We start from the raw sequence: 18,236 nt of genomic DNA on the forward strand, positions 1-18,236 counted from the left end.
AGAAATGCTACCTCATAATACCATTGCATGTGTTTTTTAACCTTGTCACACTGGCAAACAATAGATTGCTAATATAGTGTGTTAGTGAGGGTATGAGGAAATGGGCACTTGCATTGCTGGTGCAAACTAAGAAAAAAATATATAGATATAAATTTAACTTTAGATATAAATTACAAGTGCACATACTCTGACCATTTATCTTACAGAGAAATTTATGTATGTACAAAGTGACATAAATCTACACACAGTAATTAATTTCAGCACTATAATTGCAAAAGATTGGCAACAATTTACATGTTCATTAATGAGGGGCAGGTTCAACTGCATACATCTGGACTGTACAATCATTTAAAAAATGGGATCAAATGATCTTTAAGATGTAATGAATGGAAAAAAAGGTACAGAATAGTATGTATAGTATAATTTATATTTTAAAAATAAGTGTTTATTATATTTGCTTATCTATAGTTAACGTCACTGAACATTTACATCAGAAACTGGTGACCAGGTTACCTGAGAAGCAAAACTAAGTAGCTGAAGTACAGGATGGGAGGAAGTCTGTTCGCTGTATACCACTTTATATCTCTAGAATTTTATTTCCTTCAAAAAGTAAAATATAAACAATTTTAAAATTACCCCTCTACTTACCTTCAAGGCTTAAGAACTAAACTAAACCTTCTTATATCCCCTTCTTAAAATTCAGTATGAAAACCACCAAACTAAAAAAGTAGGCAAAGGATGTAACAGACACCTCACCAGAAATAATAGATTCAAATAAAGATATAAAAAGATACCCGTCATATGCTACTATGGAATTACAAATTAAAACAACAAAACTCCACTATACACTTACTTAGGAGAGCTAAAATTCAACACACACCACCGAACGGTGACGAGGATGCCACAGGAACTCGCACTCATTGCTGGTGGGGATGCAGAACGGCGGCGCAGCCACCTTGGAAGACAGTTTGGCAGTTTCTAACAAAACGTTCTTACCGTATGATTCAGGAATTGCATGCCTTGGTATTTACCCAAAGGAGTTGAAATATATGTACACACAAAAACCTATGCGTGAATATTCATAGCAGCTTTATTCCCTTCCTATAAATTTCAGGTTATTTTCTAATGTGCTGAATTCAGGGGGTAAAACTATTCCTAGTACATTAAAGACAATTTGTTTTCAAAGCCCCTGGAATTTAGGTCTGCTTCTACTCTACTGCTAAGGTAATACCATTCTCTACAATACAGGTCCTACCAATTGAATGTGAACCCTTCAACATAATTTAGGGAAAACTCTCAAAACAATGGAATGTTTTAAATTATAAAATGAATAGACTGTAACCCAGAAAAAAATCTCCAAATGACAATCTGCTAAGGGACTGTTGAGGGCATGTGGACTAATAATAAGCAGAGTCATTGCCTCCAAACATTGTGGAGAAGGAAGCGGCTTTCTCCTGCCTCTTCCTCCCTATACTGCGGACGTAGGGAGAAGGATTTCAAGCCTTCCACTCCACAGCAGACTCAGTCACCCTGCCCACCTGGAAGAGCTCATCACCCATGAATAGAGGCACCAATATTCTGGTCCTGCGTCATTCTCTGACATCAGTGAGTATCAGAGAGTATATCAGATCACAGTCTTAAAGCAATTTCCTCCTTGGTATCTACATATTACGTATCAGAGTTCTCCTTTGCAATTCCTTCAGAAGTAGCTAGCTAAAGCAGGATATGGGTAACCTGGCCATATCTAATCTCACTATTTTTGATAGCTTTACATAAAGGAGATTATGAAGACACAAATAGAGGGGAAATTCAGTCATTCTTTGAATAGCAGATATGATATACAACCCAGTTTTGTCAAATTCTGTGAGAAATGTTTTTGATTGGATAAAAATAAAAGATTACTTTTATTCTATTATGTGCTTTTTATATTTGCCTTGTCAGCAATCATTCATTTACTAGCCTAAATTACTAAAGGGAGTATAGGAAAATATATGAATTCATAAGATGACTTCCCTAAAATGGCCACCTTTTGTACTAAGAACTCAGACCCCAGTGTGGAGAGATGATAAACCCCTTCAAGCTTACCTACTACGTAAATTTTAATGCTTTTGCTCACATTCTTTTCCCAGAGATGTGCAAATTAAACTCATTAGCTTTAAAATAAAGTAATTGCAAATGAATTCCTCACCAATCCCAATCCCAATCGACCCTACAGATTTTTTCCACAGCAAATTAGATACTACTGCTTAAGGGAGAGAAAAGATCACATTCCAATCAGTAGATCACACAGCTACAGACGCCAGTTTTCATAGCTCGCGAGTACACATATATGAAAACACGTTTCCACCTAAGTAGTAATACTGAAGCTGTTAAGCTGATTAATGGAAGTCACGTTCTTAAAGGATAAAAACAAACACAACTGAAAATTAATTATTCTTATAATATACCAGAACTTGATGTAATAAAAATATATTCAATTGATTCACGCACTCATAAATAAATACTCTTAGGTAATCTTCAGCCTGAAACAAGCCTTCATTTATTGACTATATACAGTACAGTGATTTTGTATCTTAGCTGGTAATCAAAGATGGTTATGTACTGAGTGAGAAGACATAATCTCTCTTCCAGATATCACCTCTCAGAAATCTGGGCTAATTCAATTTTAAGAAATAGGATTGCATCTCCTGGTAACTATCTACGTAGCAGTCGTCACCCTGAGAAAAGGAACAAGGCAAAGAAAGTATACAGGACTTTGATTCTCCTACAAGGTGCACATAAAATTAGTTTATTAATGACTACATTTTGAAGCCAGCCATCTTGATCCAATATTTAAATAACAAGCTGTTTACTATTAAAGCAGAAGATACTGCCATAATGTGACAGAAATACAGCTTTATCCATAAATCCTTCACACAATTATACATTAAATGCTATTTTTATTTAAGCAAGGCACCCCTACTTGTACTAAAATATGGGATGTGCTACCCCATTGAAAAAGCAAATGAGACTGAGATTTTTTCCTATCTAGAGCTGGTTTAAATTCAAGTGAAGCCATTAATGTCCTTACCAGTCGGGACTTTTTTGACATGTCACTTCACAAAATTGAGACTAAAACCCTTAGTTTACCCAAAACCAAAACAAGGGGGTGGAAGGTGTTAAGACAACTTTTAAGTTGAGGCCAGAATTCCCTCCTTAAGTATACAGGCATTCATGTTAAATGCCTTAAGTACAAGGCCTAGAAAGGCAAAACATTTCTAAAAATATGAAACTGCCAAGTAGTTATTTACACTCACTAACTTGTGGTATTTATTGTTTTGAATCTTTTTTTTAATTTCTACCTCTAAGTCATCAAATACACCTAAAATTATAACTACTCTGTAAATCCATAATGGTTCAAAGGTTGGAAACCTTTCCTTGCTTTGGTGAGTATCTGGTTAAAATAAATCAATATTTTCTTCTATAAAGTTTTATATCAGAGCTCTCAAACATCATTTTTAAAATGAGAGAAAGACTTTAAAGGACAGTGCTGAATAAAAATATGCAGTCTTTACATTGAGTAACATACCCTCTATGAAAAAAAAATGTTTAATCATATAAAATAAAGACCAGATTTTTAAGTTAGATCTGGGACAGTTTAAACAAAAATTTTAATTTTGTGGTTTATTTAATCCCCAATTGAATCTTTCCTTTTTTTACTAAACAGTCCACTATGGAATTACAAGCAATTAACCCCAAATCCCAAAATTCTTTCTCTAGCAGTTGCTGCTAAAAAACTGGAACTTTATATCCCATGTCCAAGAAAGATGTGCAAATGAAATGCTTCTTGCTTCATCCTGAAAATAAAAAAAATGTTGCACATTTACTAATAATGAAAAAGTGTTGCACATGTTCCCATACCATTTAAAATTACATATTCAATAATTTTTTTCTTTCTGATTCCGTGCAACTTACTTGACAAATTAAGTTCAGGTGAAGAAAATTAGGCATTAGTATTTGCAACCTAACATGAAGATAGATTATTAAAGTTGAGCACAGAATATAATTTACATAGATTTTAGCTAATATAAATACCTATTTAACATCACGAGATTGTGGGACTTATATCTAAAAATAGCGCATGACAACTATTGTAAAGAAATGTCCCAGGTGTTTTCAAAAAATCATTACAGTGAAGTGTCTCAAAAGAATGCACCACTATATGGAGAAAAATGATTACAATAAAATACATTGAAAGATTTTATGGGGAAACATAAAGACACCACATAACATTGAGTTAAGGGAATGAACATCATGACATAGTAGATAGATTTGTTGCAGATAAGTTAACACTATGAAATCATGTACTTCTGAGGACAACCATTTTCATAATACCATTTTAGGAAAAGAAACAGTGGTATGTTAAGTGTACCAACCATGATATGCCCTGGTTTCAAATGTATCATTTTAGACATCTTAAAAATAGCTTAGAGCTCAGGAGATGTATTTAAATTTTATAGGAAAAAAAGCTAATGCGAGGCACATTTCCAGTGTATCATGATTTATAGCTACAAATGGTAAAAAATTATCTTTCAGCACATAGAATGACGAATGTTGGGAAAGATGCAAAAAGACTACATATAGGGAAAATACTCAAAGCCACTATACTATTACGAATTCTATTTCCAAGGTGAATTTCACTCCTTATATTGATGCTTTAATTATAGGATGATAAAAACAAACACAACTGGAAATTAATTATTTCTTCCTATAACATACCAGGACTTGATGTAATAAAAATATATTCAGTTGATTCACTCACTCCAAAATAGTTTCATCTTTATTAAAAAGAGTACGGTCTCCACCATATGACAAATTACTAAACTGATGATTAATTTACCAATTGAAAATAATTTCACCTCTTAAGTTTACCTTATTATCTGGAGTCCCTGGAAGTCTTATTTTCCCTTTGGACATGAATTCAGGAACAATTCAATATACCTATGTTCTGAGAAAAACAAACAGAAAAAAACTCATTTAAAAAAGTTGAAAAGGCAGAAATTAACATTGCAGACATTTTTCTCATAGTTTCTAGGCAAATCCAAAGCAGAAAAAGGCATTTGTAAGCACAGACAGACACCAAAAATGCCAGTGAACACCCTAGGCGGCACTTACGAACATGGGAGCGATCCTTGAGCATGGCTGCAACAGCATCCTCGTGCGTGTCGAAGTGCACGTCAGCTTCTCCCGTGGCCTTCCCGCTGGAGCTGTACTCCATAGTGATTCTAACAGGCTTCAGTGGAGCAAAAAACTAAACCATGAACAAAGAAAGCAAAAAAGGAACATAATGGCACTAGGCCCAAATTCGACAAGTCTCGTGGCTCTGCATGTTTTTTAGATTTTGATTCAAACATTGGAGAAAGGTGTTTTTAGGAAACCTCTTTTAAGTAACAAAGTAACTACACACCTACCATCTCTTCTGGCTTTTCTGATCCTCTTAGAACTCCAGGTTCATTTCAAATATCTGTTCACAGACAACTTAATACTATACAAATAGTTCTGAACTTTTTTTATACCAACAAAGACCACTTTGATTATTCCCCTCATACACATCCTTCCCTGTTTCTCAGGACTGACCATCAAATACACATCATTTCTTAGTAATTCATTTTTACCATTTTTTTAATCAGACGTGTAGCCTGACAATCGGTTTCTTATCAGCGCCACATAAACAGAGGAACCACACTGAGGGTTATCATTCCAAACCAAAGTAATGGAAGGCTTTAATGTGACTGTGCAACCTTCATTTACATAAAGATCTGATACCTATTAGGCTTTTTGAAATAATGAAAACAACTCTGAGGCCCCACTACTAAGTGAAGACTCTAGGTTTGGATCCACTTGAAGTCTATGCCCCGAAGTTCATGAAGTCAGTAAGGGCTTTGTTATCTCTTCATTTCATACAGTATCTATTATAAAATAAAAATAGTTTAAAAATTCCTTTTCTCAAAAATTAAGGAATTCGGATGCAAGAAGGCTACATGGTCTGATGAAAGCTCCAGACATTTAAGAGTACTAGATCTTCTCTAGCACATAACTAACTGTGTGTGAAAAATTCCTCTGGGTCTGTTCCTAAACAACACTGAATGGGTTGAATGAACAAATCTACAGAAAACCCAAAATTTCTTACTTTGAATACTAAACCTGCATCATATTCCGCATCTATAAAATCCTCTTACCCACTACACATTTGAGCTTAAAATGTAATAAATCCCCTACTTAGGTAAAGGAAATAAAACAAGCCTCCACAACTATGGAGATACCTTCTTATTGTCCAAAGATACTGCGGAAATTAACAGAAGTTCAATTTTAGAACTTTTGCTCAAACCTACTGAGACTGGGTATCTTCCTGCCACTCACATTTATAATGTCTTGGGCATTGGCTTGGAAAGGCAATCCTCTCATGTGAACAAAATGTACTGAAGATGTAGTTCCATAATCAACAGCCTCTGGAAGCTTTTCTGACATCTCCTTAGGCAATTCTGAGAAATGGAACAAAAAGCACAGTCAAGAACATAAAAGCTTCAAGAGATATTAACAGATTACAATTAGGTAATTTTGACCTTATGTCAAAATCTTCAATTCTTCTTGAACCAGTTAGGAAGCAGGGCTTTCATTTTAAAAGCCAAAATGATGTGAAATTTCTGCTACCTTACAAATATCACCTGAACACCCATAAGACTTTAGGGCCTCAACCCATTACCAGATTACAAAGGAACATCTTTCTGTAACAACAGAGAGAAGGAAAGATAATTACTAATGAAAAAATAAAGGCAAGAGTAACTTTCAGGATTATAGGGAAAGGAAGGAAGGAAGGAAGGAAGGAAGGAAGGAAGGAAGGAAGGAAGGAAGGAAGGAAGGAAGGAAGGAAGGAAGGAAGGAGGAAGGAAGGAAAGAAGGAAGGAGAAAGAAAACAGAAAAGAAAAGGGAATGGAAGGGAAAGGAAAGGAAAGGAAGGAGAGAGAGAGAGAGAGAGAGAGAGAGAGAGAGAGAGAGAGAGAGAGAGAGAGAGAGAGAAAGAAAGGAAAAGAGGATAATCCCAGGGCACCAGTTTAAAAAGGATTTATCAAACTTCAAAGATTCCAAATGTTGCTTTGGGGTTAGGAATCAAAGCAGTAATTACAGAAACAAACAAAACTCCTTACTTTAGTTAACATTTCCGCTCTCCCCCCACATCTTTTCCCACCTTAGTTTAAATGTTGACAGTTTACTTCCTTTTGTTATATTTGTGCCACCCAGCTTTTCTGATACAGAGTCTACAAAAATGATTAAATTTAAAAACCTCATGAAATAATTACGCCCTTCTGCATATATTCAAAGCACGTACTATACACAAATACATACTCGTATTAAATCTTTAACTCACTTCCCTTGTCCTATCATCATACAACATGGTCATTAAAAAATATTTTAACAAATACCAAAACACATAAGATAGACCCAATTAGTCTCAACAAGAGGCAGGTCCTTACCTATTTCCTTCTCACTTTCAAAAGAGGTCATTGGTCGAATATCCTCATTTACTTCGTGTTCTTCAAAGACCATTTCCGGCTCAGTTATATATTTAGCAGTAGGAGAAGATGCCATTTTCTTTCCCTTATGAGAACCAACATGTGTTCGAACTTCATTCCTCCTGCTGGGAAATATCTCTATATATCTATGTCAAAGCAAAAGTGAACAGGCACAAATGGTGTAAAGTAACTTTACTTTGAACTCATTTAAAACAAAACATGCACATATAATATTTCCAACAGCTTATGAAACACAAGTGTCCAAGGATGACAGGTGGGATGGGAGGGGGAATAGAATGGATATAGATATTAGCTCATGAAAAAGAACTCTCAACAGATCACTGATTTAATCTTCCCCACCCAAGATAACAGTTTTTGCCATATGCATTTTAACAATATTTTCTACCCTGTTTTGCTTTACGAGGACAACTATGCTAAGGTAAATTGTGTGGATGGAAAGAATTAATGTGGTAAGAAGGGTTTTGTTTTTCACAGTGGGTTAATCTCTTGAAGTCTTATAATTCAATTCTGTGAAAATCAATCATATCTGTGTAAGATATTAAAAGTCACAGTATATGAGGAGCTAGCTTCCTCCAGAATTTCACTAAATAGTTTAATGTGAAATCATGAACTAAATGTCAATTCTGACTTGCTATCTGCTTGGCAGTGAGACCATTAAATCGAAGATTCTGGATCCGGTTTTCTTTTTCTCAACACTACTTTTCCAAATCAGGTTAAGGCTGAATTATGAAAATCATTTGTATATAGGGGCAGCCAGAGAGCTCAGCTGGTTAGAGCGCGAGCTCTTAATATGGTCACCGGTTCGATTCCCACATGGGCCAGTGAGGGGCACCCTCCACAACTAGATTGAAGACAAGCTGCCGCTGAGCTTCCAGAGGAGCAGCTGGATGGCTCAGTTGGTTAAAGTGCAAGCTCTTAACAACAAGGTTGCCTGTTCAATTCCCACATGGGATGGTGGGCTGCGCCCTCGGCAACTAAGATTGAAAACAGCGACTGGACTTGGAGCTGAGCTGCGCCCTCTACAACTAGATTGAAGGACAGCGACTGATGGGTCATAGAAAAACACGCTGTTCCCCAATATCGCCCAATTAAAAAAAAAAAGGAAAAAAATCATTTGTATTTAAAAACATATAAAGATTAGATGGGCACCACTTCTTAATTTATTGAAGAGTTTTGTACACTGTCTTAACATTTCCACATAAAATCATAACTTTGATGTGTTTCAAGAAACAAGAAAATATGAAGAGTGCTGAAAAAAATGGGCAGGGGAGCTCTGCATATACATTTTTCATTTAAAAAGAAATTTAATAAAGACCTTTGAACCAATTCTATAAGTAGATCTTGAAACAATGGCTTTGAATGTCTGGTTTTTTAAGCTTCAAAGAATTAAAAAGGCCAGAAAGCAGCAAAGCTTTGACACTTTTGAATACTCCTCCAAAATTAAGTTAAAAGACAAAAGAAGCCACCTATTACACTACATGCATCCTAGCGCGATGCGATATGCAACATACACCGCTCCTATACAGCATCCATATCAAAATGTTAACCTGAACCGATTCAAGACATTAGCTCTCACTTCCAGTTTTCAGGAAATAATAGAGGATACAAAGGAACTAGTTAAATGATACTATGAGGAAGCAATAAGATAAATATAGAACGTGAGACATTGTACAGGACAACTGACCCAATTTCTTCAAAAGTTAAATGCATTTAAAAAGGGGGAGGGAATAAAAAAATAAAGAAGGGGATTTGTTCTACTTTAAAAGAACAGCAGACATAACAATCAAATGCAATGTGTGGAAAATGTCCAGATTCTGGGGCAAGTCAGTAGAATGCAATTTTTCAACTGTAAAAGGACATTTTTGGTATAATTAAGAAAATATGATTATGAACATTATGACATTAGATAATAAATTACTGCTAATTTTGATCAATGTGATAATACTGGGATCATATAAGGAAATGTTTTCTTAAAAAATGCATACTGAAATAACACATCCAGCAAATATAACACACGTGAATAGTTCATTAATATAAGCGCTAGGCATCTGACAGCTCATTGTACATTCTATTTTTCTATGTTTAGTTCAGTAGCATTCATCAATATGACCCAAAGTATGATACTCCTACACCATTAGTATCTACTTTACTCACCGGTTACCAATTTCTTCCCTGTGTTTCAATAGGGCTTGGTTGGCCATTTCTGGTTCTTCGAACTGCACATAAGCTTCTCCTGTTTTCCTTCTCCCTCTGTAGTCCATTACAAAAGTAATGTCTACTATATTCAGTCCTAGGACACAAAAAAATTATTACAAATTAGTGCTGCCAGCATGAGCTTTTATATCCTTAAAATTAACACATTCATTCAGGTACTAATTGTTTTACTTTATTAGTAAAATTTGGGATGTTTTGTCAATCCCAAAGCTAGATACATGCCTAACGGAAGGAAAATTATTATACAGCCAAAAGCTAACAACACCTACACATCTGTATTTCCAGAATGTTTACGGTGTAAGCAGGCCACCTAAAGTACCATTCTCTCTTTTTTTTTGCCATTAATTATATAGTAGGGGAAATAGAGATTTAGACTAACATCACTACTAATGGTGCATATTTTATAACTAAGAATTAGATGATAATGCTTTTACATCATAGAAATTGCTATTGTCTTAGACAAATATGGCCACTCTTATAAGATATTTTCCTCAATAGTAAAATAAACTCACTTGAAATGTGACATCCCCCAAAGATCAGTGTTATAGGTCAAAATACTTATATAATCTATCAATATTGGAAATCCAAATGAAGAATTCTCCCCTAAAGAATCTAAAATAACTGTGTACAGTTACCTAAGAAAAGGTTTACATAAGATATAGAAGGAAAGAATGGGGATAAAAAAGATTTGAGGCCTCAAACATAAAACCAAAAAGCACCTGCAAAGAAGTCTATAATGTCTTTCTCGTTGCAACTGTAAGGAAGTCCTCTCAAACGAACCACACCATCATTTACCACAGGTGAAGATTTGACCTGCAGGTTTTTCATTAAGGCATCCACATCTTCATTGTTTATCTCATATACTACAAAGAAAAAGCATAAAAAAATATGCAAAATGTATATAACTAAGGAAGAAGGCTTTTTTTCTTTTAAATAAATCACATTTGGTGGGTTATCTAAGAGTTTAAAAACCAGTATTTTTTAATCTTTATGTACTTCCCTGGAGAAAATAACAAGTGACATTTACCGAATATTTATTATGTGCCAAGTGTCACTCATTTATACATTACAATTTGTGAGGTAAACTTGATCAACATCCTCACTTTGTAGATAAGAAACTGAGATTATCTCTGTGCTCCATTTTTGCATCCTGTAAAAGGGTGTATTCATAATATCTAACTCCTTCATTACTGTTAAGGATCAAATGAAACTGCGTTGGAAAGAATAAAGTTTACTGTAACAATCCTAAAGAGCCACAACATGACTTCACGTACCTTCCACATACCGCTGCCCCATGTACATGCGGTGCTTTTCTAAGGCTTTCTGCACATCCTGCTCTGACTCCATTTCAATTAAGGCATCACCCCTTCGTTTCCCATCTCTATTTAAGAGGAAGTGTATTCCATTCTCACCATTGCGGATTCTGCAGTCTAAAAGCATGTGAGTAAAATCAATTAAAACCAGAAATCAAACTTTTAGCTCAACTATGCAAGTCAGTAGAATGCAATTTTCCAACAACAAAACAAAGCAGGAAACAAAATACCTGTCAGGTTCCTCACACAAACCCCCATCATTGAAGCCATCCAAATACCATGAGGTGGTAGTTTCTAAAATGTTCCACATGGAAAAGATACTGTGTTTCCCCAAAAATAAGACCTAGCTGGACAATCAGCTCTAATGCGTCTTTTAGAGCAAAAATTAATATAAGACTTGGTCTTATTTTACTGTAATATAAGACTGGGTCTTATGTAATGTAATATAGTACTGGGTCTTATACTAATTATTGCTCCAAAAGACACATAGAGCTGATTCTCCTGTAGGTCTTATATTCGGGGAACAGGGTAAGCAAACCTTAACACATAAGTTTATGATCCCCTGATCATTAAATGGCTATTCAGGCTAGGCGCAACGAAAAATGTATTATGTCCTTCCCAATGCTTCTACAATCAGTTTCAAATCACTTAAGGAATTAAAATATAGTTATGTTTATGCATAAGTGTCTTCTTTTGTTTCAATGATAACAAAAAAAAGTCTAAAAATGTCTCCTGCGATTTTGCTACCATAATTTAACTTTCCCCCTTTTTCGTTACCAAGGAAAGACATCCCCAAACTGCAAACTTCTTATAATGTGAGCAAATGGAAGATGTAAATGGTTTTATAAAATGCTTGACCCACACAAATGCTATGCATATTAAGGTACTTAATATGTTGTTACATCATTTTTACATTTAAGATGCCATGTTCTAAAAGCCTTTTAAAAACTTTGCTCTTAAAAGCAAAATTAAAAATCAGTCAGATACAGAAACTAAAAAACTAACCACAAATATGTAAATCTTCCAAATGTGTTACTAAGGGAATTATATCACTTGATACTAAGTAATCTTGTATTCTAAATGTATGTATTACATAAAGAACTATTCTTATATAAATTACCACTAACGTATTTCCACTAGTAGGTTTGACTTTTTTGATATGTACTTATTAAATCTTCAGAGAAAACTGATTTCATACCATGAGTTTTAACATTATTTTTGTTCCCTTCAGTCTTTAAACCTGGTATGTATCACAAATGGTACACATGGTGTCATTTGGTATGCATCTGTAACCAGCCAGAATGAGAGAATTCCCAACCATCAAATAAGATGTCTGTAGCATAGCTTAACTTGGATTCTGTGGCACTATCTTTCACTCACACAAAATTACATATTTAAAACATACATAAAATATACCTGAGAAAAAGCTAAGCACATCTTCTACAGTGCACGACCATGGTAATCCTTGAGCTCGAATGAGATAAACATCATCCACTTCCTCTCCTAACTTGGATGGAGCCAATTCATATTCAGGGAGAGGTGGAAGGTCTTCCAGGTAGGTAGTTTTGGACTCCTTCAGAGAGAAATGAAGAAATGCAAAAATATTTCTTTGCCAATGTACTTAGAAAAATGTTTATTTCTACAAATGAATGTGATTGATATTATTCTTAGGGGACAATTACTATTTCAGACACAAGAGGTAAGCTTCACAAATCTAACTCATCCTATCCATTCAGCCACCATATTTTTTAATGGAGCAGAATAGATAAGAAAACAAGACCCTTATATATGCTACCTATAAGAGACTCCCTTCAAATTGAAAAGCACACACAGACGGAAAGTAAAGGATGGGGGAAAATATATTTCATGAAAATGGAAATGAAAAGAAAAAATCTGGGTTAGCAATACTTATCCCAGACAAAACAGACTTTAAAACAAAGGCTATAACACGAGACTAAGAAGGACCCGGTAATCCCACTTCTGGGTATTTATCCAAGAAACCGAAAACGCTACTTCGAGGGGACATGTGCATCCATATGTTCACTGCAGCACTGTTTACAATGGCCAAGATGTGGAGGCAGCCTGGGTGCCCCACAATGGATGAGTGGATAATGAGTAGGTGGTACATATATACAATGGAATATTGCTCAGCCAGGGAAGGGAATGGGTTCTTGCCATCTGTGGCATTACGGATAGACCTCAAGGGTATTGTGATGAGTAAAGTATGTCAGGCAGAGAAAGACAGATGCAATGTGATTTCACTTATATGTGGAATCTAAGGAACAAAATAAACAAATTAACAAAGAGAAACAAACTCATAGGTACAGACAATATTTTGATGGTTGCCAGATTGGAAAAGGGTTGGGGGTGAGTGAAAAAGGGGAAGGTATTAAGAAGTACAAATTGGTAATTACAAAGTGGTCATGGGGATGGATGTAGGGCATAGCATAAGGAATACAAACAACAATATTGTAATAATTACCATGTTTCCCCAAAAATAAGACTTAGCCGGACAATCAGCTCTAATGCGGCTTTTGGAGCAAAAATTAATATAAGACCCGGTTTTATTTTACTATAAGACCAGGTCTTATATAAGACCGGGTATAACATGATATAATATAATATAATATAATATAATATAATATAATATAATGTAATGTAATGTAATGTAATTTTTGCTCCAAAACACACTTTTGAAAAAGCAGCCAGACCCAAAGATGGTCTGGCTAAGTCTTATTTTCAGGGAAACACGCGACATCGCTATCAGAAGTCTATCCTCCTTTCAAGCCCCTTCTCATATCAGGTCTTGATTTTTCTTCTGTTAGTGCTCTGTTTTGAATTCTTATGATAATCTTAAATCTTAACACTTAAAGCATCTTGTCTTGTATGCTTATGTTAGTCTAGATGGTAAACTTTTTGAGATGAGGGCCTAATATGAGGCACAGTGAGTAGGAGGCAGTCGTGTGTTTGTCAAATTGAAGGGGCCTCTCTTGTTCTGCCTTAACCAAAACACTATTATTAGATGTAATTTGGGACTGATAAATTTCAAAACAAGTCCTGAGTAAAATTTATGTCCTGCCAAACCATTAGGATATACTCACTTATTGCTTTAGGATGTATAATGTAAGCCAAAACAGGATGAGTTAGATTCCCCCCCAATGCCATTTTAAAATTTTATTTATTTAGATTTTTATTAAACTACAGCTAACATACACTATTAGTAAATACTTACAGTAAAATAAGACTGGGTCTTATATTAATTTTTGCTCCAAAAGATGCATTAGAGCTGGGAGTCCGGCTAGGTCTGATTTTCGGGGAAACACAGTATAAAGGAAAAGGAATTCCAGTTTGTGAGGAAATGGGAGGAAGCAGTATAAACAAATGCCCATTTGCAAAACAGCAATAATCCCATTTGGCTAAACTGTAGGGTACAATTAGGAGCCAAGGAAGATGAGCTGACAAAAGGAATTTGGAACTATATAGGAAAGGGATCTGAGTGTTAAGCTCAATGTGACTCCTTAACCTAGTAGGCAAAGGGGCACTAATGAAAGACATTCAGACATTTAGGAGTGACAAACAGCAGGATGCTTGGAAAAATTAATCTGTCAACTGGTATGTCAGACCAACTGAGAAAGGGAAAGACCATGAAGGCAACAGCTGTGGTGTGGGGTAACAGAAGCCCGAGACACACCTGAAGAAGTCTATTTTACAAAACTAAGCAAAAATTGATATTTTTAATAAGATTCCAACAAGCACCACAACCTTAACAGGGAAGACAACTCAGGTTTTAAGACTTGCACTCTACTGGGCTAAGGAAAGCGATTCCTTTGTACCATTCACCATTTACATGAAGACTTACGTCTAAATTTATGGACTCTGACAAATGTAAACCTCTAGCAGACGTCTAATACATATTTAATAAGAATGCAACAATCACTACAATTAACATGGGAAGACAACTCAAGCTTGCACTCTCCTTGAGCTAAAGAGAGATTCTTCGCTCCGTTGTATGTTCCCAACATTTTCATGAAGACTTACATATAACTTTAAGAAGTCAACGATAAATGGAAGCACAGTGTGAAACACCAGTAGAGGCTCAACAGATATTATAGTCAATTTCACAGAAAAAAATAATCGAGTAAAGAGAATAGCCAGTTCACAAAGACATATTAGAGATATTATGTTTTTTAATAACGGCAACATTCCCCAATATCCCAGAATTCCATAAGCATCACAAGCTTTTACAGAAAAAGGCAGGAGAAAGTATTGGGCAGGAATTCAAATCAATTAGCTCAACCACGGGCAGACAGCAGCCATGCTCATTAGCCTCCCAGTTTCCCTACGTTCAAGGAGAAGCACAAATTAAGATAAATATGACCCAAGACATCAGGAGCTGGGTAGTCAAAAAGTGCGGTGACATCCCCCAGATGCCACGTAACAAGCAGAAAGAGAGCTTCCTACAGGGCACAAAATATTTGCAATCTGAGTTCTTAAAGCACACACTGCACGTAAAAACAAACAAACAAAAACCCAAAATAACAACAACAACAAAAAGCACTAGAGTCACTCCTGGATCCTCAAATCGTGGCCTCAACGCTAGACGTCCCCTCCCTTCCACCCCTTCCCCAAATATCAGTCTCCAAACTGTCCTCCCCGTCGGCGGTGACCTATGGTCCTAAAAGACCTTCCGTCAGAGAAAGTGGAGGTGCAGAGGTGACCTTCAGAAAAGTGGGGCAGCTAGCCTTTCCCCGGGGACACGAAGAGCAGGGAGCGCTGGGGACGAGCCTCCTTCCCCACGAACCCAGATCACGCAACTGTGCGCGTGAACCTTGTCACCAGCGCCCAGGCCTGGTGCGCCGGCTGCACGGAAACTCCCAACCCTCCCCCGAGTCCGGCCTCCCAACTTCACAGCCAGCGGGCGGACCACGACAGGGACGCGGAGTGGGGGTGTCACCAAGCCTCACAAAACCTACCATGGGCCGGCAGGAAACAAGGCCTCAACATTCATCCCCAGCCACACTTACACTGCCCAGCCGACCAGAGACTCCAGGAGAACAAAACAAGGAGAGAAGCCGAGGCCTGGAAGCACGGCCCTTGTTCCGGGGCCCAATAGGAGGACTAGGCGGGAGGGGGTGGGGGCGGGGGGGCTGCGGCTGCGGCGCGCGCGCGAGGCGCACACGAGGGGCGCGGGGACACGTGCGCGCGGCCGGGGGAGGGTCCCGCGCGCGGTCTCTTACGGCGCCCACGTACCTGGCCGTATCCCCGCGTCGGGCCCGCGGCCGCCGCCAGCGACTGCGGCAGCAGCGGGGCGCGCAGGGCCGGGTAAGAGGCGGCGGCCGCGGCGGCGGCGGAGGCGGCCGCGGGGAGAGGCCCCGCCAGCCTCCCGGCGGGCACAGGCCCGGTGTGGAGGCCCCGCGTCTGAGAGGCGGCGGCCGCTGCGGCCCCGAGCAGCAGCAGCAGGCGGCGACGGCCGGAGACGCCCGAAGGGAAGGAGCCGGCAGCCGAGTAGAAGGGCAGGCAGGCAGCGCCGGTGCGCCGGCAGCTGCTACAGTTACAGCCGCAGCCTCGGAGCAGCGCCCCGAGCACCCAGCGCGTCCCGGCCATGGACTCCGGAGGCGGCGTGGGGCCCGTAGGTGGCTGCGGCTGCAGCGCGAGCGGAGGGGAAGTGGAATCCAGGGCCGGGGTGGGGGCGCCAGGCACATGCGCGCCGGCACCCGGGGCAGCGGCGAGTCCGGAGGAGGCGGGGAGCGCGCTGCTCCGCCCGGTCTCCGCCCTCGAGGCGGGGCTGCCCGAGGCCCCGGGGAAGGGCCGCGGGGCCCTGGCGCTACCGCCGGGCTCTTTCGCTCGGTGGAAACTGAGTCTTAGAGGCTGCGAGGCGAGGGCCTTCCTACTTCGGAGACAGCCCAGGCCTGGAAGGCCGGTCCTCCGACGCCCCTCCGGTACCCGTGACCTGAGGTGCAAAAGGGCTGTTACTGGAAGGAATCCTGATACGCGGCTTATTAAAAGAGGTTGGGGTAACATCAAAGGAGGTTTGGTAACCCCCAAATTTGAGATATGAACGGAAGGCCAACTTCTTTTAAAATAAAACGGATACTTATATGCTGCTTATACATGTATATAACAGAGATGAAGCCTCCCTTAATGAATCAGTGTATTAGCAAGTGGACAGGCAGAGGTTTGCAAAAGAACAGGTTGTGCAGTTTTCCTCCTCCTGGGGCAGGACCGTCTCGTTCCTTGGCAAAACGGAGTTCTGAGAATAAAAAATAGAAAAATCTACATTTAAAAAAATTTTATTGTGGAAAGTCTCCAAAAAAGTAAAATGAAGTTACAGAATTTCAGAAAATATTAGCATTTTAAAACTTGTTTCATCGACCCCGCCACCACCATAGCCCAAACATTTTTTTCTTTGCTGGACTATTTCAAAGCAAATCCTAAAGATCATGTCAATCACCCTTTCAGTACTCATTTTAATCTGGTAAGGACTTAAAATAAAACGACCTTCAGATTAGCTGTTTTGAAGCATTCGAGATAATTGGCGTTTAAAGTTTGAGTTGTTTATCTACTCTGGCCTACTTTTAGGGAAAGGAAAGCTCAGTATTTCAAAAAAAAAAAAAATCAAAAAAATCCTTACCCCATCAAAGAAAAAAAAACAGGAAAAAATCTAATTGGCTTGGCTCTGTGGACATAAGAGTATCAAAGGGAAGGGGACATCCTCATCTGCAAGATTTAGGAATCCTAGAGGTTTGGTTCTTTTTTTCTTTAATTCTCTCTTTCAAGAAGGAAAATGAGTTAGCCATTCCTAACAGATTATCACTATAAATGACAATTTGTGGACATGTTAGGGATTCTGCCCATATTTACTCTTGCCTTTATTTTGTTAATAGCTGAAGTCACCATCCATAATGTGTAATTCTGAATGAGTTAGAAACCTAAATACATAGAGTGAAACCTTGCAGATTATCAGGAGTAACACCTAAGTATTAAAATGAAAAGTTTTTAAATTATAGTTGACTATGTTAGTTTCAGTGTACTGCAGTGATTCAACATTTATATACCTATGATGTGATCACCATGATAAAGTCTAGTAACTATCACCATACAAAGTTTGAAAATGGAAAGCTTTCATTTTTACTTAGAG

The 18,236-nt window shown here is 38.1% G+C and overlaps 1 protein-coding gene across 2 annotated transcripts; it reads right to left on the reverse strand.

Moving 5' to 3' along the window:
• Positions 1-2,511: 2,511 nt before the first annotated feature.
• GRSF1 (G-rich RNA sequence binding factor 1) lies at positions 2,512-16,862 on the reverse strand. Of its 2 annotated transcripts, none has more exons than XM_081057438.1 (10): positions 16,349-16,862; positions 12,515-12,671; positions 11,060-11,215; positions 10,505-10,648; positions 9,726-9,861; positions 7,512-7,696; positions 6,400-6,521; positions 5,155-5,290; positions 4,912-4,987; positions 2,512-3,836 (listed from the first exon to the last, which is right to left on the reverse strand). In XM_081057438.1, the coding sequence occupies exons 1-9, from the start codon at positions 16,700-16,702 to the stop codon at positions 4,938-4,940; spliced, it is 1,440 nt and encodes a 479-aa protein (XP_080913564.1). In that variant the 5' UTR covers positions 16,703-16,862; the 3' UTR covers positions 2,512-3,836; positions 4,912-4,937. The 2 variants fall into 2 exon arrangements, with proteins under 2 accessions (XP_080913564.1, XP_080913565.1); XM_081057439.1 differs by lacking the exon at positions 16,349-16,862 and adding an exon at positions 16,072-16,209.
• Positions 16,863-18,236: the final 1,374 nt, after the last annotated feature.

The sequence above is a fragment of the Rhinolophus hipposideros genome (genome assembly GCF_964194185.1).
Source record: "Rhinolophus hipposideros genome assembly, chromosome: 1".
Lineage (NCBI taxonomy): Eukaryota > Metazoa > Chordata > Mammalia > Chiroptera > Rhinolophidae > Rhinolophus > Rhinolophus hipposideros.